General features: G+C 40.4%; 1 protein-coding gene across 2 annotated transcripts in view; it reads right to left on the bottom strand.

The window, feature by feature from the left end:
* LOC126382840 (receptor-type tyrosine-protein phosphatase N2-like) overlaps positions 1–22,398 on the bottom strand; it is a 298,552-nt gene that overhangs the window by 41,680 nt on the left and 234,474 nt on the right. For both annotated transcript variants that reach the window (XM_050032933.1, XM_050032934.1), the window contains 3 exons: positions 20,519–20,716; positions 9,010–9,157; positions 5,229–5,302 (listed from right to left, as the gene is read on the bottom strand). In XM_050032933.1, the coding sequence (XP_049888890.1) occupies positions 5,229–5,302; positions 9,010–9,157; positions 20,519–20,716 (420 nt within the window). The remainder of the gene's footprint in view (positions 1–5,228; positions 5,303–9,009; positions 9,158–20,518; positions 20,717–22,398) is intronic.

Genomic DNA, 22,398 nt, shown 5'->3' with positions numbered 1-22,398 from the left:
AGTGGGGGTGATAGTGACAGTGTGTGTGTGTGTGTGTGTGACTGCTGACAGATTGGCACTGGTAAACTGCTAGCTGTCAACTACATCAATTAGCTTTAGCAATTAGGAAATAAAATACCTTCCTCTGTTTTCTGTTCTTTTCAGGAGAGACAAAATTATCTCCTTTCAGGTACCAGGTACACAGTGAGGTCTGTGAATTACCCAGAGTAACAAGGATAGGTTCTGGGAAATGAATTTCCTGTTCTGATGTTCAAATATTTCCACAAACTGCCGTTAAAGTGGGGGCGGAGGCAGATATCTTAGCAGCAGAGATATGAAAATCTCTAAATACTATTCAGGAGGAAGTGAGAAAATGTTTTTTTATTTGAGTGATCCTTTAAGACAGGAGCTCTTCCTTAAGGTAAAATAATGCAAAGGGCCACCAAATAATTTTCGTAACGTCCATATTTTGGTTGAATGTTTCAGGTTTTTCCACCCTTTTCAAGTTTATTGTGTAATATTTGCCGTCATGTTAAACTCCGCTTTAGCAAATGTGGTATCTAATATCAAATATCTTTAATGATCTTGAAACTTTCTGTAGCATGAGGTGCAAATAGCACATCCTTGATCCTAAATGTCAAATTAGGTTATATATCAGTGCAATCCAGAATGACTCATGAGTTTTTTCTCACTCCCAGTCAAAGTCTGATTGGGTTTAGGTAATTACTAAAGGTTAGGGAGAGATCGAATTAATTGTTAGAAAATACCAACAGAAGTCACTGGTGTCAAAGTCACAGGCACCTGACTGCAAGATGTTACCTGCAAGGAAAACTTAAAGGAGCTGCATACGACATTTGGAACATTAATATAGCAGCAGACTATTTGCAATGTAAAGATATAGTGAAGAATGTGTGTGTATTGTAATCTGAGTTTCTCTGTTTGTTGTTGTGGCAGCCGGTCAGGCAGTGGTGTGTATTTTAGTGCATGTGAGCCCATGTGTGTGTATCCCATTGGCTAGCCAATTCTGCACTATGCTCATACGGTAGTTACCACCGATGACGCTATCCCTCGACTGACAACTTCATCGTGGAAGTGTAGCACCAACCCTCTGGTTCCACCCTACGTTAACACCATTATTCTGTTAGCACTGTTGCTGATGTTAGCACCTTTAGCTGCTAGCATCTTTAGTTGCTAACTGCCCACTCAGCTCCCTCCATGTTGAGAGCCATGTGCAGACAATCCCGGCTCAGACTCTGAATCATAGATATGCTCTGAATGTTCCACACAGCTCCTTTAAATAAGAGTAATTCAAAGGAGACCGCACATATTGTTTTCCTTTTTCAAGTGCCTTTAAAAAGTGACCTGTTTTGCAGTTTAATTGTTTTACAGTTGGATCCCTGAAGTTAATTTCATTCGAATTAGCAACATTAGCAATGAAGTTTCATTAAGACATCCTAATAATTTTTTTTTTTTTTTTTAGAATTCAGTTTGGTGCTATTAAAAAGAGTGGACACAATATGACTTGCAGTCTTTTCTATTTTCTTCAGTGACTCTTTTAAATCCTTAATCAAAAAAAGTCAATTTAACTGTCAATAAAAGCTGTGAGGCTGATTTAACCTCGGTGCTATCAGCACAGGACACGCATCAGAATGAGTAGACGCCTGCGTGATGGTGTGTATGCATGATTGAGTGGTACCTGAATGATTGATTAAGTCTTAGGGTGTGTGTGTATGTGACTGAGGGTGTGAGGAAACTATTGAGTCTGTTCTGACTTACTGTGAGTGTGCTTAAGGAGAAAGTAAATAATTTATTGTGTTTGTGAGTAAGTTAATGCAACTGACTAACTTCTGTGTGAATGTGGAACTTGAGGGAAAAACATGTTATTTTACTAGTGTATAGGAAGTGTGCTTCACTTCAGTTTTCTATTTTACTACCCAATGAAATGATCAGAAAGTTGGGACACTCGCAGTAACTCTGGTTAATGTTGTATCTAAAACTTTTATGGTAATAATTTATTTTATCATAATAACTGTGAACGTGAATAATATCTTTTGATGCAGTCATGTAGTGTGGGGATGATTAGAAAAATTTGTTAATGACTGGTAACACCCCTTTAAGGTGACTCAGAAAGTCAATACATGACTTGCTGACTCTGATGTCATATATGCAGAAACATGGCAGATAAAAGTAGATGTTTGGTTGATGGTAAGAAAAAACAACACTTTATATTAATTCACATATTACATGTCAGTTCTTTACTTTCACGTGATTTGTAATATTGTAGTAGGCATTAACCATTAGCTGTTAAAAAATATTACGGTTGGTCTGAAACTTTTGTCAAATATCACCCAAGTACCAGGCAAATTTAGTTTTTGAGAAAATATTATACAAGAACCAGAGCATAGTAGATAGAGAACAAACAAAAAGACACTTCCGAATCCTCCATGTTGGGAGTTGGATGTAAAGCTGATGACCTCACCCCATAGAACAAACAACCATCATCTAAAACACCCTCCCTAGCTCGCTGGCCGGTTCAGTCTCCAGCTGCTGTTCTCCATTAAATCCCAGAGGGTGCTTTCCAGATAAATATCTAATGAGAAACTGAGCATGTAGCATTTAGGATGGCTTTGCAAGGCTTTAATTATGTACTTTAGCTAATTCATGTTACCCTTGCTTTAGCTACCACAGACAACAACATCTGGTTGATTAAATGACAACTGCTCATCTGCTGATTCTTTTGATTTTTTTTACCTAGCACACAGCTGTACTGCCTTAAAAGCCTCAGCCTAATGGGAGCAAAGTGGCCCTTGCTTTGTTCAGTCTCCCAAATAATGTTGCTTGTCGACATCTGTGTGTGTGAGACTTTGATGCTGTATAAGTCATGTCTACACAAAACTACAAATCACACTGTTTAAGTCTTATACAGGTTACTGGTATACAGCACCTGATTGAGGTCTAAGGAAGAACAGCAACTCACAGGGGAATGCAAGAAGTCATTCAGGGTACATTGAGACATTAAGTTGTTTATTAATGATGTAGGGGATAGAAAACAAATGGCCATCTAATCATAGAAAGTAAAATCAAGGTTTCTGAACCAAAGCTGGACATAGCAGAAAGCTTGAAAGGTGTCAGATTCATTAGTTTATGTCTGTTACATACAATTTTAAAGACTCAGAATTACTTATATGGCATCGCAAATGTCATGTTTATCTGCAGAGTAAGATCAGCAGATTACCACCTGATAGATCAGGCGATTGTTGTGGCAAGGATCGTAGTCTTTAATGTGTAGCTTCCATTCCTGACATTTGATCATTTTAATGCTTTTGTATGGTTTACGGTTCGTATGATATCTTAGAGTGAGTTCCATACGAATGACGTAACCCATTTCATGTAAAGTTATGTAGGCCTACTTAACATAAAGTTACGTAGGTAAGGTTTAGGAAAAGAAACATGGTGGTTATGGACCTTAAAAAACCCTCAGATTTTACTTGGTTTACATAATTCAGATCAGCAGCCTCCTGGGGTAAAAGTCCTGTGATGTTTGACCCATCCACCAACCCAACCTGCCTCCTTACACAAACTTCTGGTCTTTATACTATTTCCTTCTTCCACCAGTGCAGTGGTCATGAGTTCACTGCCTTCACAATTACACAAATTACTGGCTCAAGATTATATACGAATTGTGGTGCTTTACTTTCCTTGGTGTAACTAGGAACAATGCATGAGTACAGCCTGATCATTTTGTCGTTTGTCCTTGATATGGACAAAAAGTGTGGGATTGCATCATTTTCAGGAGAAACATTGAAGTTATTTTGCGTTGTGATGTTTTAAAAAAAATGTAAATAATGTTCTGACTTAAAATTTATAAATGGATGTCAGTAGAATGAACAAGTCTCTAAATTGTGACAACAGGGAACTAGTTAGTTAATTAAATGCTTGCCTATAACATTGGTATAGTATACTATATAATAATAATACAGTAAAAGAGCATAATTTGGCCGAGCATCAGAAACATTTACTGCTAATTTTTGCAACAAGATCCCAAACATCTTAGATTTGCTTTTCTTCCTTACGTCAAAGCGTGGGCGAGGGGAAAACAAATTGTCAGCAGAGGAGGTTCCTTAAATAACCTCAGTGTGTACCATACGTGAACATACATTCATTCTTTAATGTGTGTGTGTGTGTGTGGGAGGGGGAGAGGGTATGTATGCATGATGTTCATGTTTGAGTGTGTACTTTTACGTGTCTGTGTGGGCGTCTGCACTCTATGTTCTGTCATCTGTGTGTGTATGTATAAAATGTGAGTGTAGATGAGTATGCATGCTTGTGTGTGTGCGAGTGTGTACATTTCAGTGTGTGTGTCTGTTTGCCTCAAAGTGTGTTTTTAAGTATATGTGTGTGTGTGTGTGTATGTGTGTGTGTGTGTGTTTCGTTATGCATGCGTGGGTACATGTGTTGCAGCTGTTTTTGCATTTGTGGCATTTGACAAGGCTGCTCCTTTGTTCCTGTATAGTTTTGATTCCTTCTAACTCTCATCTCTCTCTCTCTCTCTCTCTTTCTCTCTCTCTCTCTCTCACACACACACACTCACACACACACACAAGCACACACAAGCACAAGCACAAGCACACACTCAGTCACTTCTTGGTGTGACGCCCAGATTTGAAATGCATAGCGTTTCTGTTGCTTTTAATGGAATACCACTGTATCTGCCTCGGGGGAAACGTAAACCTACTATTCCAACACTGGTTTCCAAATTGATACACTCACTTACTGAATTCACATGGCTCTTTCTTCCCCCTTCTCGTTCCTACAGGCTGTTTTGCTGCTTAAATCTGCACCGTGCCAAGGAACGGCCTCGGCAAGTCGAGCGCACCGTAACAGTAAACACAAACTAGTGTCAAATTAGCATAACCCAAGGTCAAAAACAATCATTTCCCAAGACCCCACAGATCAATTTTGTTTTCACAAACGAGAAGCGAGCCGAGAGCCGTGCGCATGTCCTTTCCCACGCCTTCCCCGAGCGAATACTCGCCCCGGGTGTTTGCTGTAAAACAATCATTAATATTCATGGTGCAGAACATACACACTAGCGTGGGGCTGCCGCTGAAGCTAAGCAAGCGTTGCATCAAAATTTATATTGTACAACGGTAGGCTGCCTTTGTTCCTGTGAAGCCCCGTGGGGACTGTGGGAGCCTGGCATAGCGGCGGTGTGAAGCACAGAGTTAGAATGCAGAGGAGGTACTCACGATCGGGCTGGCATTGATGTAATCAGAGTTGCCTTGGCTGTTCTCCACCTTCAAGGTGATTCTGGAGTGATCATCTGGAACACAAATGAAAGAATTCAGCGCATTTTGTCTTAGGAATGTAAGTGTTGCTCAGTGGCCATATTACATGCATTGCAATTAGCTTTTTGCTTATCTGTTGAATGTACAGGACTCCCACTGTAGCCTTGATGTAAATTTCCACAAGCAGCTAAGTAAGACTGTTTCCATGACCTAAAGAGTTTATTCCCTTTGGTATGTCAAGGTTGTTTTCAGCTCAGAATAGAACGAGTTTCATTTCAGGACTTAAAAACCACCAAGTGACTTGTTTGAGAAATCCCCTGATGTTCTTTGATTTTCCTCAGAGAACTGATCAACTGATCCACGACTTTTAGAAGGCACCTCTAACAATTCCAACCAAACTGCTGGAAAAAATGTTGGCATTGTACATTTCTGCAAACCACGGACATGTTAAATTTGCACATTATGCAGTGGATACATTGAAATTTAAGGCACAAAACCACTTGGTAATGGTTGGGAATAGTTCAAGTTTTGGCTTAAATACCCAGTTTTGGGGGGCACAATCCCCAGTGAAAAAGCAGCAATGTTTCTGTAAAAAAAAAAAAAAGTGCTTTTCCTGACAATGTCCCTGCTGAAAAAGTCGCTATAGGCTGCCAGAAGACACCCATCTTTGGTACGTAAAAAGTGAATCGAAATATGGCAATGAATTGCTATATCACAAAGAGTTTTGTTCTTTGATGTTGGTCTCAAACAGTAGTCTGCAGCTTGGCAGCCGCCTTTTCTAGGTGACACACCACCCTCCATCCCCTCCACCTCCCAGTCAGCTCATATACGATGTCACTTTAGAAACGTTGATATGATAAGTTTGAAACATGCAAATATAACATATTTGTGGTTTGCCAAAAACGTACAATGCCAACATTTTCTTCTGGCGACTGAGCCACCAATTTTAACACCTGGCAGTCATCCAGGATGAACTACTTCACCAATAGAGAAAACTAGATGGTTTGAGCAGAAAGGGTTAAATTCTGAAACTCTGTGTCTTTACAAACTGATGTTTTTTTTGTTTGTTTGTTTGTTTTTTGCTACGCTTTAACTGACAGGATTAAATTCAAAATCTAACTTTTCAAAATACCAAAACTGCCACTGGACTCCCACTGTGCTCTTTTTTAGCATAATTTCCTTAACAAAACCAAATCAAATCAAGTCACAATTAAGTCTTTGTCTTCCTTGTGCAGCACTTCGCATTATGCACTCTGATTGGCTGTTAAACACTACAGGAAAGAGAAATGTCACAGCTAAAATAAGACAACAAAATACTTTGAGAAATGTGTACAGAATGATGCACGATCCATCTCTCGCTTGGCTTAAACATCAGTAAGAATCAACGTGATACACAATTAACTGTATATGTGTGATGATGCCAGACAACTGGAAAACAATTTAACCCATTTTTTAATTTTGGGGTAAATTTTGGTGAATTTAAACAAGAATTTTAAAGTTTGTGAGTTTAATTTCATATGTCCCTAGAGGCATCCAGTTAATTTTGGAATTGGATTTCAGCTTCAGTAGGATGTGCCCTCCATCGTCCCTGGTGCACTGAAATTTTTGGGAGTGGCAGATTTTCCTATTCTCTTGTCAGCAGTGATAGTGGCAAAACAGTTTTGATTTTTTGGGGGGTGTTTTTTTCCGAAGAAGCCAGTGGTGCTTCAAATAGGAAGCACAATTTATTCCTGACAAACTGCTTTCCCTGCTGACAACCTGGATTTCATTAAGCCTGGGCCCGCTGGAGAGAATGGAACAGCACTTTTTTAGATGGGCTATTTCCACAGAAGCTTAGAAATTTTAATCATTGATGAGGTCGGTGCAGGAGAGCTTTAATAGAAAACTAATTTACAACCCTTCTGCTCACTGCATCTGCTCCTGGTTTCTGATAATAGAGGCCGGGCTCAGAATATAAGGGGAGTGTTGTCGAGAGGTGGCGAGAGTAATGCCACCATGTTTCCAGGGCTGACATCAGGAGGTGTATTTTGGTTGCACTCAGACATTAACAGTTGTCTGCCCTCCATCAATGAGCAGGAGATAATGTTGTCTTTCCTATCTGGCTACTATCCTGCTAAACACAGAGCTCTTCAGTTTGAACAGGTTTATCACAGGAAATACTCTGATGATATCAAAAATGAAGACATAGATTACAGATTGACGGTTAAATAAAATCTCCAACATTATACACTGAACTTTACTGATACTGTTACACCTACGAGACAATTGGTTTGGTACAGGGAACCATGGACTGTATAAAAACAATGGATGTAGCCACTGTGATGACTGCCAATGGTTTGTGGACTCCCATTTTAGAGCCTCAAGTTTGGCATTTTGGCTGTTGCCATCTTGCACTTTTGGAGCCAGAGGTGACACAAGGTGACCATATAGACCAAAACTGTTCATTTCTGTTGTAAAGTGTGGCATCTTAACATGGGGGGTCTATGGTGATTTGACTTGTTTCTGGAGCCAGCCTCAAGTGGCCATTTGAGGAACTGTAATTTTTGGCACTTCCGCATTGGCTTCATTTTTCAGCCCCAAAGGTTGCAGCTTGCTAGGAACCTCATTAAAGGCACATTACACAATTGATTTACAGTTTTGTTCACTGAAGACCACATCGTCAAGTTTTCAATTGCCCAAGTGTGAAGGAATTTTGATGTGTTACAGCCTTTAACCTTGGTCAGTAAAGAAGATGTGTGACAGTTCTACTTAAGGTAACAGTCAGGTCAGCAGAAGGTCTTAAAGAGGCCTCAAATCAGGCTACTTGACCTTTGTTATGAACGCACTCCATCTTTGGTCTCTCACTTCTAGAGGAGGGAGTACAGGTGTCCAGATAAGGGTGCCTAGTCGGCTCTGTTGCCATAGCTTCCAAAGTTAAGAGGTAGGGGGATTGCCCTATGCCCCAGGCTCAACAGACAAGAGTCTCTTTTTTGGTTTGTACATTCTGAGGCAGTCATGGTGATTTAGAGCGAGCCAGGCGAGCATGCTTGTTGTTGAAAGTCAGTAATCAATAGAAACTTCACAAAACTATAGATTGGTACAGAATAACCTTATTTTGAAACATGGAGTGACTCGCAACAGAATACTGTTTGGGTTAAATGCAAGGACTGGGCAAAGACATTCTCAGAGTCTCGGGATATACTCTGTGTTACATTTTGTATGCTCAAATGTATGCGCTGTGATTCTCCTCAATTGAGTCTTTATTAAATACTGTGTGTAATCCACTGAAGTCTCCTGAGGTCTTCTTCAGCTATTAAATCATCAGCTCTGACATTTCTTCAACACAAACTTGAGTAGAATCATCTTTAACATATGTATCTTCGAATGCAAAGATAATCTTCCAGAACAAAATCTGAAGACTTAGAGTTTTGAAGGCCAGTGCTGTTATTTATAATATTGATGCTAATGTCTTGTGCCAGTTTCCAACTTTGTGGCTCTTTTCAAGATAAGAAATACCCCCAAAACACACATCTTTAGGTCTAAAACAGCAACCAGAGGAAGTGGCAATGAAAGTGCCCCCCTAAAGTCAAGGCCTCATACAAGCAGCAAATGTAGTGGCGGTGAATATTGAAGCAGTAGTACACTTACTAGATCACTTTTTGATTACTACTATCTAAATGCTAATGTGGGCTCGCCCACTAATCAAACTAAGAAACACAGAGTGCTAAGAAAAGAAACAAAACAGAGAGAGCTGATTGCTTACACGCCACAACAGCAGCGGAGCGGTTCTTCTTGGCGTTGCCATCCTTCATGCCGATGGTGCAGGCGTTGGGTTCTGCCTGATAGGCACACAGCGCCTCCCACTCCTTCTCCAGGCGATCCTTGTTTTTCATATGATCCTCCATGTAGGACTGATGGAGGAGAAAAAGAGAAGAGAGTGCAGAGGAGGTGAGGAAAACTGCTGGAGATACAATAAAAAGGTTGTACATAGATTTGTTAACCTGTTTCATTACCAGCATATATAGGTCTATGTAGTGGGACATTCATTATTTGAATTCCTTTTATTTGTTTTCATCTTTCGATTCATCTATGCTTGTCTGTATCTGCTTGAAGCACCAGATGGACGGGCTTTACACCTTAAGGAAGAGGGTTTCGATTGATTTGTCAATCACAAAATCTCACACAGTAGCCTGTGATTTAAACCTCAAGATAACAAGCTTTCCTAAACTCTGTCACAGTTTGCTGTTTGTTTGAATCTTAGACGAGTATCAGACGGTATGTTATTTTGTCAATCAAAGGAAAGTCGACTAAATACACGCTAGTTCTCTTTATTGTGATTGCCAATTGTCTTTGACCTATGTTGCAAATCACATCCATTAAATGCTCTACTGATGTGAAAAAGAAAACAAAGATTGATCTGTGTTACCTAGCCCAATTGCCACAGTAAATTTTGGCATCTTATGTTTCTGCAAACCATAGATGTGTTACATTTGTACATTTCATATGTAGCAGATAAGTTGAAACTATACATTTCTTTATGTTTTAATTTTTAACTTATGTTGTGAGAACACTGTGGTTAACGTGTGGTTAGGTTTAGGCATAAAAAACACTTGTCAAGGTTAGGAAAACATCATGTTATGGCTTAAAATGCGCGATTTGGTCGCCACAAACACAACATATCTTGATTTCTAGTTAAAAAACACCCACTTTTGTCGCTACAAAAATGGCTTGACATATCAGAAAGTGTTGGTAAAAACACCTGCTCTCACTGCAACATACACAGCTTAAAAAGTCCTGAACTGCTGCTGTAAGCCATCTCACCAAGGTGTCATACACCATCTCCTGATGGGAAGCTCATTTCATAATTTCAACTACGTCATTCGTTTGAAACGTACAAATATATCCATGGTTTGCAGAAATGAACAATGCCAATGTCCAATGTTTTACCCTGCTTAAAGCACCAGATGGGTAGAGTTTACTGCATCACTTGAGTTTACAATTGTGAATCAAAGACAACAAAACTGGAAAGAAATTCAAGACTACAAGGAGGATGGAAGGAAGGAGAATCAGAATCAGGTCCATTATGAGCGTCTGGTCTTTCTAAACTTCATCTCACTCTTTGGATCGTTCTTTGTGGCTCCCTCTGCTCTGCTTCACCATGAAGGATTGTTGGAAATGTTATTAAACTGTGTATGAGTTCCCATATGCGTCTTTCCCTCATTTCATCAGTTGCACCAAAAGCCGTCTTAATGAGAGTGCGTATCAGTCTAATCTACTCTAGCCCTGTTTAAATGACAACCAGTTTTAGCCTGGCCATGGTCTACCATACAGTATTCATAATCAAAGAAGACAACGTGACTTTGATCAACTCTATGCAAATGAGCTTGGCACATAAGATCATGCCAAGGAGTGTGTGTTGTTAGCCATAATCTGATCGTGGCTGGTGTAACTTTGTTTTTTTTTAACAGCCTTGAAAATCAGCCGCCCATGCGCACAAAATATGGATGGTACGATCGTTTGTAATGGATGAGGGGCTGAAATGAGCTGGTGTGGTTCTTTAAATGGCTCCGGCGATGATTTATGGTGGCAGTTACAAATGGGGCTGATCTTAATCAGAATTAGCTTCCAAAAAAGGCCTAATGGCTTTCTGCTAAAATGAGAGGAGTTTGTTAAAAATGGAAGGCAGACTACCGGTCGGTGGAAGGTAACGGAAAAGTATCTTGATCAAATGCAGATATAGCACCCGCTTGTACACTTAGCAAACTCTATAAACATGCAGCGGGTCAGGTTTGTTGTTTGTTTTGTAGCTTAACAGGCTCAGTGCTGAACAGCCGGCTTCACCTCTTCACAGCAGCATTGTGTATATCTGGAAGCACACACGCAAACACACACACGTACACACAGACACACACACTAGCCTTTCCTTGTTGTAGTATTAGCTCTCTATTATATTTGCTTCAGAGCTGCTAAAAGCAGCAATGATGTAACAGGAAGCCGCGAGCTAAGACCCTCCACCTGCACATAGACGCTTATCAACAGCAGGAGGTCTGAATCCCTTTAAAGACACATACACAAGCACACACACACACACACACACACACACACACACACATATACACTCGCTCACACAGTTCTATATAAATCGCACAAAAAGACACGACAAACTGAAATACACACACATAAAGCTGCGAAAAAGGGCGCGTGTGCACAAAATCCACATGCATTCAAAGAACAGACACCGACAGACACATATACACACAACATGCATACACCATCACACACACGACCTGCAAACATTCTACACACATTTAAAGATGCATACAGAAAGTCACAGTCCCACAGAACACACACACACACATACACACACGCGCACACTGTCCTACATCAGATGCCCCCCACCACCCTCTACCCCCTACCCTCTCTCTCCCTCTCTAATGCCAGAGTAATAGGGTTTTGTGGCTGTGTAAAGGGATTACTGCAATCCAATCAGGAGGTGCTGAGATCACCATGTGTCGACCAAACACTGAATAATCCCCTTACTGCGGGGGGGCTTACAGCTGCCAAAGGTGCTCAATAAAAAAAAAAAGAAGAAAAAAAAAAGAAGCTACGCAATAAGACTCTTCCAGAGCCGCCATTGTGGCTCTGACGCATTGTCCCCGAGCACCTGTAGGAAACAGCAGCATGAAAGCCGGGCCGCATGGGAGGTGATGTAATGCGGCGGCCATTTTGGATCGACAGCAAGTAAAAGGAAAGGGGAAGTGGGATACTGTTACTCAGCAAGTGGAAAGTGATCAAATATATCCAGCAGTGTTTAAGTACAATTTTATGGGACATGTACTAAAACTTCAAATGAAGGAATTAATTAATAACTGTAACTGAGTATTTTCACATTGTGGCACTGCAACAGATCTGAATACTTCTTCCAGAAATGAGGGTGTCATAATGGCTTACAGATGATGTAAAAGAAAGTATCTGGGGTTTTTTTATTGTGAAAAAAGAATAAAATCTTGATATTTATCAGAAAAAAAGATTAAAAAAAAAAAACAGCCAAGAATTCTAAATCTGTGTTTTTATAACTTTATGTCCATCGTTGTGATTCTGCACTACATTTCCCAGTGGTCATCTGTCACTGTGCCCACTACTGAAAGTCAGTCTGAAGGGTTGAACTCATTTCTTGTTGCTGCTGATGTTCTTTTTTTTTTCTTTTTTTTAATACATATATTTCTATATTCATATAAAAATAGTCATGTGACACAAAATGTAACATAGTCCAGTAATTTTGTTGAAAGAGTAGCACTATTTTGCTTCAGCAAATAAAAATGTGTTTAGATTCAGCTGTCTATTTGCTATTACAAAATGTACATGCATTTCTCTAAATCCCTAGTGTTTGGAGTACATTGGCTTTGGATGGCCAATACTGTTGAATTTGGATTCAAGCTTCTGAACGGCCATATTTTGTTGTGACATTAAACATACTAACATGTAATACATTTTTAGCCAAAAATCCCTTAAGTATCTAGTGTTTTGAAGAATTTCATTCTTGTCATAACACATTTGGGCCTTTTTTTTACTGATGAAAATGTTGCGTCATCCTCACTTTTAAGTACAATTCAGGCTAAGCTCTTCCCATTTTTAATTCTACAACAAACATGTAATCAATCATCGTCAATCAATCTGCATCCATCCATCATATCCGATGCTGCAGCTTTATTTTTAGTAAAACGCTGACATCATCCTGATACATGAGTCTAACTTCTTTGCCGCTGAATGCCTCCTCCTCCTCAGCGGACCACATTAGAGTGATTTCACATCCATTTCCTGAAGCGCGTTCTTCCTACAGCCATTGCCCTGCGACCTATCACCTCCACAGATCACATCCCAGCTGGCCTGCTGGTGAGCTACGAAAACCACAACCACAACAAATTCCCAGCACAGTTAATCTCGATGGAGGCTCTTGCTGCAGTATAATCTATAACACTTACTTGGCCAGCAACAAAAGACAAGATAATGTGCTTTATATATAGAGTCGACTAATCCTCTTAAGACACAAGCAGAGAGGATGTAGGGGGAGGTGGTGGCGGTGCTTGGTCCCAGTCACATGGGACCAAGTAATACATTAACTTAGATAAGATGGTGAAAGCTGTTTCTCCTCAAATTAAAATCAGTGGGTGGATGATGACATGGAATTTGCTCAGGGTTTACGAGAGGCAATTAATTTTTTGGGAGGGTTGGTGGGAGAGGTGGGGCACTGCAGCTCATCAGCCATCATGTTATTCCTTTCTTCGACGCCTGTGATTTTTATTAATCGCTCAACAGTTGCCTCAGTCGAGTGCGTGGCAGGGCGTTAGATGAAATATTTGCTTTTCCATGGCGGCACTGCGCTCGTCTCGCTTTGTGATGGATTTGGTCTCTCGCTGTGATGGCTCTCTGAGAAAAAAAAAAAAATTCCCTTGGCTCCCTGAGTTTCCCCCCAAATGTGTCGACTGGGTCCCGGTTTTGTTGCCATGAAACTGTGCTCGGTCTCTAGTTGACATCATGATGTGAATCTGAAATGAGCTCTCTTGTAAGTGTGAATATTTTTTTTGTAAAACTGACAGCTAGAACTGCACAAGAAAAAATATGAGCAGTAACAAACAGGCATCAGTTCAAATTGTGGAAAGAGAGATGACAGACAGGAAGGAAAGACGGATGGAGGGGGAAGAAAAGGAAATGTTCAAAGCAGAAGAGAGAACAAGGCAAAGAAACAAAGTCCTGAAAAAATGAAAGGAAGAGAGAGAGGGGGGATGAGTCAACAGCGAAATTGAATAACATGGATATTATAAAAAGCAATGGAAGGAAAGAAATGATGCAATAAAGAAAAAGAAAGGACATAGTGGAAGGGGATGAGTAAACAGAGAAATTAAAATAAAATTAGCAAGAAGATGCAAATAAAACTAATGAATGAAAAATGGAGGATGGATGGAAAGCAGATAGTGACGGCAAATCCATAAAACCTTTCCTAGAGAGGATGGTTGGTGGGCGGTAAAAGACATTAAATAGCAATTTCCCAGATTGTCACTGCTATGTGAAAACCTCATAACACCAATTTTTTCCCATCTTTTAGCTTCAGCAGAAGCTTCACATGCCCTTCTGTGGGCTGAGAAAACAATGTGACCTTTGGGCTTCTGAAAGGTTCCAAAACTGAGCAAGCATACATAGTAAAAAAACAGGGATGCTTTTTTTTCCTCCCCTTCCTGAGAAGCTGACATTTACATGGTTTCCACATGACAATGGCATTATGTAACTTTCCCTCTGCTGTCTAATGTTTCTACTGTGGGAGGACAGAGACGGTCTGGACCAATCAGAGCTGCAGCTTGCCTCGCTGTATGTGTGGTGCTGTCCGAGGTGCTGAAACACACTTACAGCTCAGTGTGTGTGTCGCTGAATCACATTTCTCTTTCCTGTCTCTCTCCCCGGTTTCTCTTCCTTGACAGCGAAATTGCAAACATCCAAAAGGGAAAGAACGGCAGCTAAAAGTTAACAGCTCCCTCACATTAACTAAGAATCACACATTATCACTTTCTGTGTTGATGAGCATCCTGTGACTGACAAAATACTCGAGATTCCTCGCTGCTCATTCGTGCCTGTTTCCTCGATGGAGTTAGAGCACCGTCAATCGCTCATCAGCGCAGTGGGCACCTGATGTGCACTTGGACAGGTTCCAGTCGTTGTTTGGGGGGGTAGGCTATGTTTATAATCCATGTATTAAATGGAAACTGTGATAGACTCCTTCCCCTCACTAGACTCACTGCTGAGTCACTGGATGTGGCAGGACGAGACGACGGCAGACATTTTCTTCATGTACGATTGGATCGCATTATCCTGCACTGATTGGGCCATTTAATGCAACTACAGTCGGATCTGAATCTCTCCTCTCTCATATTGATCATAATCACTGGTATAGCAAATCAAACATTGCCCCACATCAGGCTCTAAAGCTTCTCACTTACTGTCTCTCCTTCCCTTTCTCCACACACTCCACACTTACATCTATCTACAACATCTCAGTCTACATCTATACTGTAGATCTATACAACACTGATAGTGGGTAAAATACAGCATAGCAGGCCCACACAAGTCCAACAAGGCTTCACACTACAGCAACATAATAGGCTGTCAGTGCGGTCATGAACTGTTCACTTTTGGTTTAACCCTTGCTAAGATCTTTCCCTAACCTCAATCATGCATATTGAGATACTGCAGAAAGCAACTACTTTAAAAATAGTGGCACTGGATGTTAAAAATCAGGGTCCAATATTAACACAGCAATGTGGAACCTGCAGTGCCCCACCTCTCCCACCATAAAGGATGGGAAACGTGGTCATTGATGTCAAAGTCAGTCACCTAAAATAACCCAAAAGGATTTGTAGGACTATAAGAACGTCATGCTACTCCTTTATGGGAGGAGTCATTATCTGCAGATTGTTTGAAGCATTTTAACAGTTCAGCAACAGGCAATGCCATTTTTCTGGTGAGGACAGTCTTCTAGGCCAAGCAAATATGCCACAACCAAAACAGATTCGTTCTTATGTGGCATGTACGAGTGATTAAAGACAGTTTGTGGCATTCATCAATTTTCTCATACTTAGAATTTTCTCTCAGGTAAGAATCAAATTTCGTAATTTTTTACGCTACGTATGACTAAACTGACTAAATTTGAATGAAAATGTAAAATACGTAATAATAAGTAATATTTACAACATAAATTCTGGCAAAATCTCTGCCCTGATGAGTGAAGACGAAACAAATAGCTGGCTCTGTTCAGGCGGACAACCTATGTTAGATCACAGTATAACCGTGTTAGCGATTAGCTTACCTTGCTCCACTGACATACTGTTAAATCTAACAAAGCCAAGCTAGCTTACAGTCTACTTCTTCTAAAAGATCATTTCTTATGACTCATAAATCGATTTCTTTGGAATTTTAGCTCCATATAAAGTCAATGAATGTAATGTTTTCCAGCTAATGCTCGTCTGACGTCTGCACACACTGTCTATCTTTCTCCATGGGGGAAAACAACTTGTTTAATTTAAGGCTTATAATGCCTTAATATTAATAAATCTGATGTTAAAATATGACATTAAAATTAAAACTGACTATATGACAAAAATAACCTTAATGCAAAATCTATATTCTGTTCACTGTAGTATCATAATGACTTGCCGATTTACAGGTCGCTGACAGTTTTACTATTAATATTTGCTTTTGTGGTCCTCTGAAACTACAACTGATGCTGCTAAATGTGTTGTTTTTCTCCTGCTGATTTATTACAGCAGCACTTGAAACTCCATGGTGTTAAATCCTTCTTTCAACTTTACAAAAGTTTTGTGAAAGACAAGTTGCCCCCGTAGCCTCGTATGGCAATTTCAGAGGCTTCGATTCTCTGAGTGAAATCTCAGGAATTTGCACCTCCTTGTGAACAGGTGGAATTCATCAGGCTGAAGCAAGCAATTTACGACAAGTTTGTACGGTGAAGCAGCCCGATTACCAGTAGGAAAGTTGGCATTATTTGATTCTGCAAACCACAGATATGTTACATTTGTACGTTTCATATGTATCATATCAATGTTCGTAAAGTGACGTAGTGTATGAGCTGACTTTGTCATTTGGAGGTGGAGGGAATGGTGGATGGTGTGACACCTAGGTGAGATGCCTGCCAAGATGCAGACCACTGCGGACCACAGTTTGAGACCAATAAAGCAGGTCATTTTTTTAGCGAATCATCGCTGCATTTCCAGTGGCTTTTTAGTCACTGGACATGTTTTTTAAGCAACCTGTCACTGTGTTTCGACCGGGGAAATTGCCAGTGTTCTTCACTAAGACATCACTAGCGTTCCAACATAGATTGTGCAACCAAAAGCGAACATTTTAAGCCAAAATATGATCTTTTCCTAACCATGAGCAAGTGCTTTTTGTGCCTAAACATAGCCACACTTTATCGACAGTGTTTTTGAAATACAAATGGATGTTCTCCATGGTTTGCAAAATTGAACAATCCCAACATTTATTCTGCCGTCTGGGTTGAGTTAAGAGAGTTTGTTGAATCTGATTTGGAGCAGTCGTATGAACAAGCCTCACAGAAAAATGTTTGAAAAGTTGGATAAGAATCTGAATTTTTTTTTGCATCAGTGTGTTGAGTGTAAAATTCCTTTTAGAACTTTGAAGTTACTTTGGAGAGGAATAAAGTGGAATATCAGCATTCAATAGGATAATGTCCATCACCTACACAAAAACGCTTTAATCATCACGGCCACATCAGATACACTTGCTCTCTGTCCTTCCCTCGCATCATTTACATATAAGTCTCTATATTATAACAAATTCCGTAATCACCCTGACCAGACTGTGGCCCACACACCAAATGAATACTTAACAAAACATGAGCAACACTCCATTTCATTCCTCTTATCTCTCAAGTGATGCTGCCTCTGCCGCGACGGCTTCATCAGGCGAAGACAAAGAAAATGCACTTGAAGAAGTTCAGACCTCGCTGTCTCGAAACTCAAGTCTATTTTCATCCACGTGTGACCGTGGCGAATCAAACGCACGCGTCGCATCCTGTTGTGGGTGCATTTGCCAAAGAAACACTTTAGCGGGATTGTGTAAAACTACAGAGCTTCTCTCCGCTGCGGCACAGGGGCTGCAAAGGGAGTCGTTTCTCCTGAACACAACTCTGGTGCAAATCTCAGGGGTAATTAGTATCTTTGTGCCTATTGAACACATCAAAAAGCCCGCTCTGTCACATCTCGCCGGCAGCTTCATAATGCATGGAGAAAGAAGGGGGGGGAGAGAGAGAGAGAGAGAGAGAGAGAGAGAGAGAGAGAGAGAGAGAGAGAGAGAGAGAGGCGTGGGTGGGGGGGTTGGGATGAGGAGGTGGTGCTGCCGGTGATGGGTGGTTGAAGTGAATAGATATATCGCAATTACGATGGCGCTCTGCGAAATGCGACCGAAGTTCAATAGAGATTTTCATCTGCAGGATAGAAGAGGGTAAGAAGCCTGCCTATAGTAACTGTGGGTGTAATGAGATGTACAGAAACACACAAAAAAACAGACACAGGAAGACAGATGAGAGTGAGAGGGTGAAATGAGAGGAGAAAGAGACATGTGTGCATGTGTGTGTGAGAGAAAAGAGTGCTATATGCAGAAATGCAGATGAGACAGAGACGTGAAAGAAAAAAACACTGTATAACGCTGGTTTTGAAAGAGATAAATGGTTTACAGGGGTGAGAGAAGTGGGTGATGGGATGTTTTGGATAAAAGGGAAAATAAAAGAAACGTAGAGGATCTGTGGTAGCTGCCTGGCAAGACAGACAACCAACCACAAAGGTAAAAAAAAAAAAAAAAAAAAAAAAATACTGTAGAAATGTAAGGGCAAAAATATTACAATGTTAATGTGATTTTTTTCCCCTGCATAATAACAGTGGAGCTGAAATAAAGCTCACTTTGAAACATCAGCATTTAATAAAATACTTGTTACTGAGGGATGAACTCAACCTGATAATCCGGCTGAATACTTTTCACTTTATTATTTAGCCTGACCTCATTTTCGTGTAGGCCAAATTCTGTTTGGAATTAGGGGGTATTGTGTTTTGTTTGGCCCCAACCATGTAGTAGAGAAGTTACAGATTCATCCAATGTCATTTTAAATCAACACAAAAGCTGTGGTAATGGTTCCTGGGACAAGCTTTCTTAATATGTCTCCCAATGTCCAAAGCAATATGTCAATTTTCATGTCATCCATGCTAATCAACATTTTTGTGGCCGTTTTTTGTCGCAATCTTTCCATGGATGTAGTGATTTTTCTGCCTCTAGGACACAACAGTGGCAGCCACGTTTTTAAACCCACCTGTACAGCTCTGATTGGCTCAGTTTTCCAGCATAGGAAATGAGCGTCAATGAGCTCAACACCTTTTAGAATATCTGAAAAATGAGTTAACATTTTGTTCTATTAAAGGCATGCTTCACTTCACAGCTACTCACCTCGTGTTACCTTGAGTTCCTGAAGTAAACTACTTTTAGTTCTCTCGCATGCCTTTGATGAACAAAGAATCCATTAACTGAATAAAATCACGACGTACTGAAGTCAAGGGTGCAGCAAACTGATCCACTACTACTAATCCAAGTGTCTTTTATCCAGTCGTATGCTCAGTTCTCCCCAAGCAGACAGCCTTGTCCGACGGGAAACTGAACTAAAAGTGAAACTTGGCTATGTTCTCTTCAAAGCCGGACTCCATTCACAAAAACAGTAATTTTACCTCACTGAACACAGGAGCTGCTGGTGTACCACTGCCTCAGTCAGTAGTTTTTGTGTGTCATTGTGTGACTTTGGTGTTTTAAAAGGTTGGTTCGGATCCACCAAAATCACCAATGACACACACAAACTGACTAATGGAGTCAGTGGTAGACCAGTAGCTCTTATGGTCAGTGAGATAAAATTACTCTTTTTGTGAATGGAGTCTGGCTTTAAAGAGAGCAAAGATAAGTTTCACTTCAAGTTCAGTTCTCTGTTGGAAAGGAATGTCTGTTTGGGAAGTACTGAGTATATGACTGGATAAAAGACACTTGGATTATACTGCACGAGTTGTGTGAGAGTTTGTAAAAGGATGTTTTGGTATAGTTTTGCTGTTGTTAAATGTGAACCCCTATTACTTCAATTCATCACGAACTTTCTCACTGTTTAAATGTTTTGAAGTTCTTTGTCACCATGGGGGCATGCGGGGAAAACAATGTTTTCTTCATGAGTTACACATAACAGGTGGTAAGTAATTGAAATGCAAATGATCATTTCTTGGGTGAAGTATTCCTTTAAGTATTCACGAATGCAACCCCACCTCAACATGTACTTTCCTTCTCTAGTATTCCATAAAGTTGGGGTCAGAATTTTTGTCAACACTTTTCAACCACTCTGCATGTGCAATATGGGAAGTGGGTGGATTAGATTTACACATTAACGTCAGTCCCACTGATTCAGTCAGGACAAAAAAATACATAAAGTAATTTGAAACCATTAGTCATCCAGACTTTGTGCTAAATGAAAAGACAGCTCTCGATCATCCTCCATGTCTTTGAATGTGTCCTTGAAAGCCATCATGAAATCATGCACATTAAAACTGATGTCCTCGGTTATCTAGCAGAGGCATATTCTTATTACTGACTATTATAACATTCAGTGTACAGGAGAATGGCTTGTGTGGTGTGATGATTACAACAAAGCCACTCAACAGGAAACTCACCAGTATCATGTGACCGGTGGAGATGTCCATGTTGGAGTGAGCGGGCTCTTCACTCCAGGAGGAGATGCTGCTGCGAGCTGAGGGGCTGACGGCTTGACCCCCATCGCTGAACTGAGACGACACGCTGTTGATCCTGGAGGAGATGGGCTCCGGACGCTCAGCTGGAGGTTTGACCGCCATGCGCTGACGACAGAGCTCCTGCAGGAGGGAAGGCAGGGACAGATGAGTCATTGTTGTCATGCACTTGGGAACTTATGTCGTAACATGGCATAACTCAGAACATTTAGTGGACAGCTTAATTTTAAGTACTTTAAATTGGCATAACCAGGAATCATGCCTCTTGCAGTAGACACTGTTGCCTTGCTCTACCTTGCAATGTTCAAAGGGAATTAAACTGTTAAACCTAGTAGTGTGCCTGCAAGACAAGAATACACATACTAAAATAATTAGGTTCACAGTGAATGTCTTTCTTCAGGCTCAGATGAGCTCTCGGTTTGTGTTGTGACTGCCTCAAGTGACCCGGTTACACTTTGATGAACGGAGGGTGAACGCTTTTATGTGGAGTGTTGATGTGTTGTATGTTTTAATGTGTATGTTACTATGCTGCACATCCCACCCATATATGTTCACCTTCATCTGACAGCATCATCATTTGTCTGTAGCCAGGAAATTTTCATTTTTGCAATCTCAAAAAATAAATTAAAGGGGACCTATAGTTATTATATTATTGTGTATTCTGGGTTTCTACGAGAACATGTTAACATGCTTTAATGATCAAAAAACCCTTTTTTTCTCATACTGTTTGTACTTGAACACTTGTGTTCACCTTCTGTCTGAAACACTCTGTTTTAGTGCTATCTCTATAAGCCCCCCAGCCAAAAAGCCAAGTCAGCTCTGATTGGTCAGCGTTTCCGGGTCTCCTGCATCTAGGTCTCTCTGCATCATAACTGGAGCCAGGTAATGACTGTAACAGAGTGTAGTCGCACTTTCTACCATGAAAAATCACCAATAAAAGGTTCCAAATCAAAATGTTCACAATCAGATATGTTCCAGCAGGTATATGATACGAAATCGGGGGAAAGACTTAAGACATCGGCAACCAAGATTATATGTTTCTCTGATATTAGCATGCAGCTTCATGTAGCAGTGTAGGCTATGTAATGTAAACACTTGCAGTAGCATGCCTAGAGCAGATGAGCATATAAAGAAATCTGTCATGAACTGACATCATCATGTAGCCAAAGTAAAAAAACAAAAACTGTTGGAAACAGAGTATTCAGAACGATCTGAAGCCTGAGGTGTTTGTTCACAGGGATTACGTTCATATATGATTACCTCATTATTTAAAACTTTGGCCACGTTTAATATGAACATCCAACACTGAACAGAAAATAAGAAAAAGGATAATAGGTCCCCTTTAAAAGAGGACTTTCAGGACTTTGGCTCCAGGAACAGTTGTGGAGGGACATCGCAATTCTTTATATTCAAAAATTACTGTAATAAATGACAAGTAAGGCAAACAAAAGGTTTAATTTTAGTGACATTGTATCTCTTTGACTCAGTTTTAATTCATTTCAAACTGTAGATGTTGCATTTATGATGTTTTACTGCAAATGTAATGTATATGAGTCACATATAAGTATTTAGGCTTGGGTCGTTCAGGTGACATGGCCATCATGTGACAGTAAGATGGGCATGTTTAAGGTGCGATTTTTTTGTAAAACGACCTGTGATGGGGCGTCAGGAAGGCATTGTCGCAAGCATTGTCAAGAGAACAGATGAAGCTTCTTTGATCCGTGAAACATCTGCAACTACAGATTAGTTCGCCGTTTTTGAGTCAATGCAGAACCATTTGTCATCAAAGGCTGTGGAATCGTGTC

The sequence above is a fragment of the Epinephelus moara genome, chromosome 21 (genome assembly GCF_006386435.1).
Source record: "Epinephelus moara isolate mb chromosome 21, YSFRI_EMoa_1.0, whole genome shotgun sequence".
In the NCBI taxonomy this organism is placed as follows: domain Eukaryota; kingdom Metazoa; phylum Chordata; class Actinopteri; order Perciformes; family Serranidae; genus Epinephelus; species Epinephelus moara.
The sequence above is the reverse complement of the archived record's forward strand: the minus strand, read 5'-3'. Positions and strand labels throughout refer to the sequence as shown.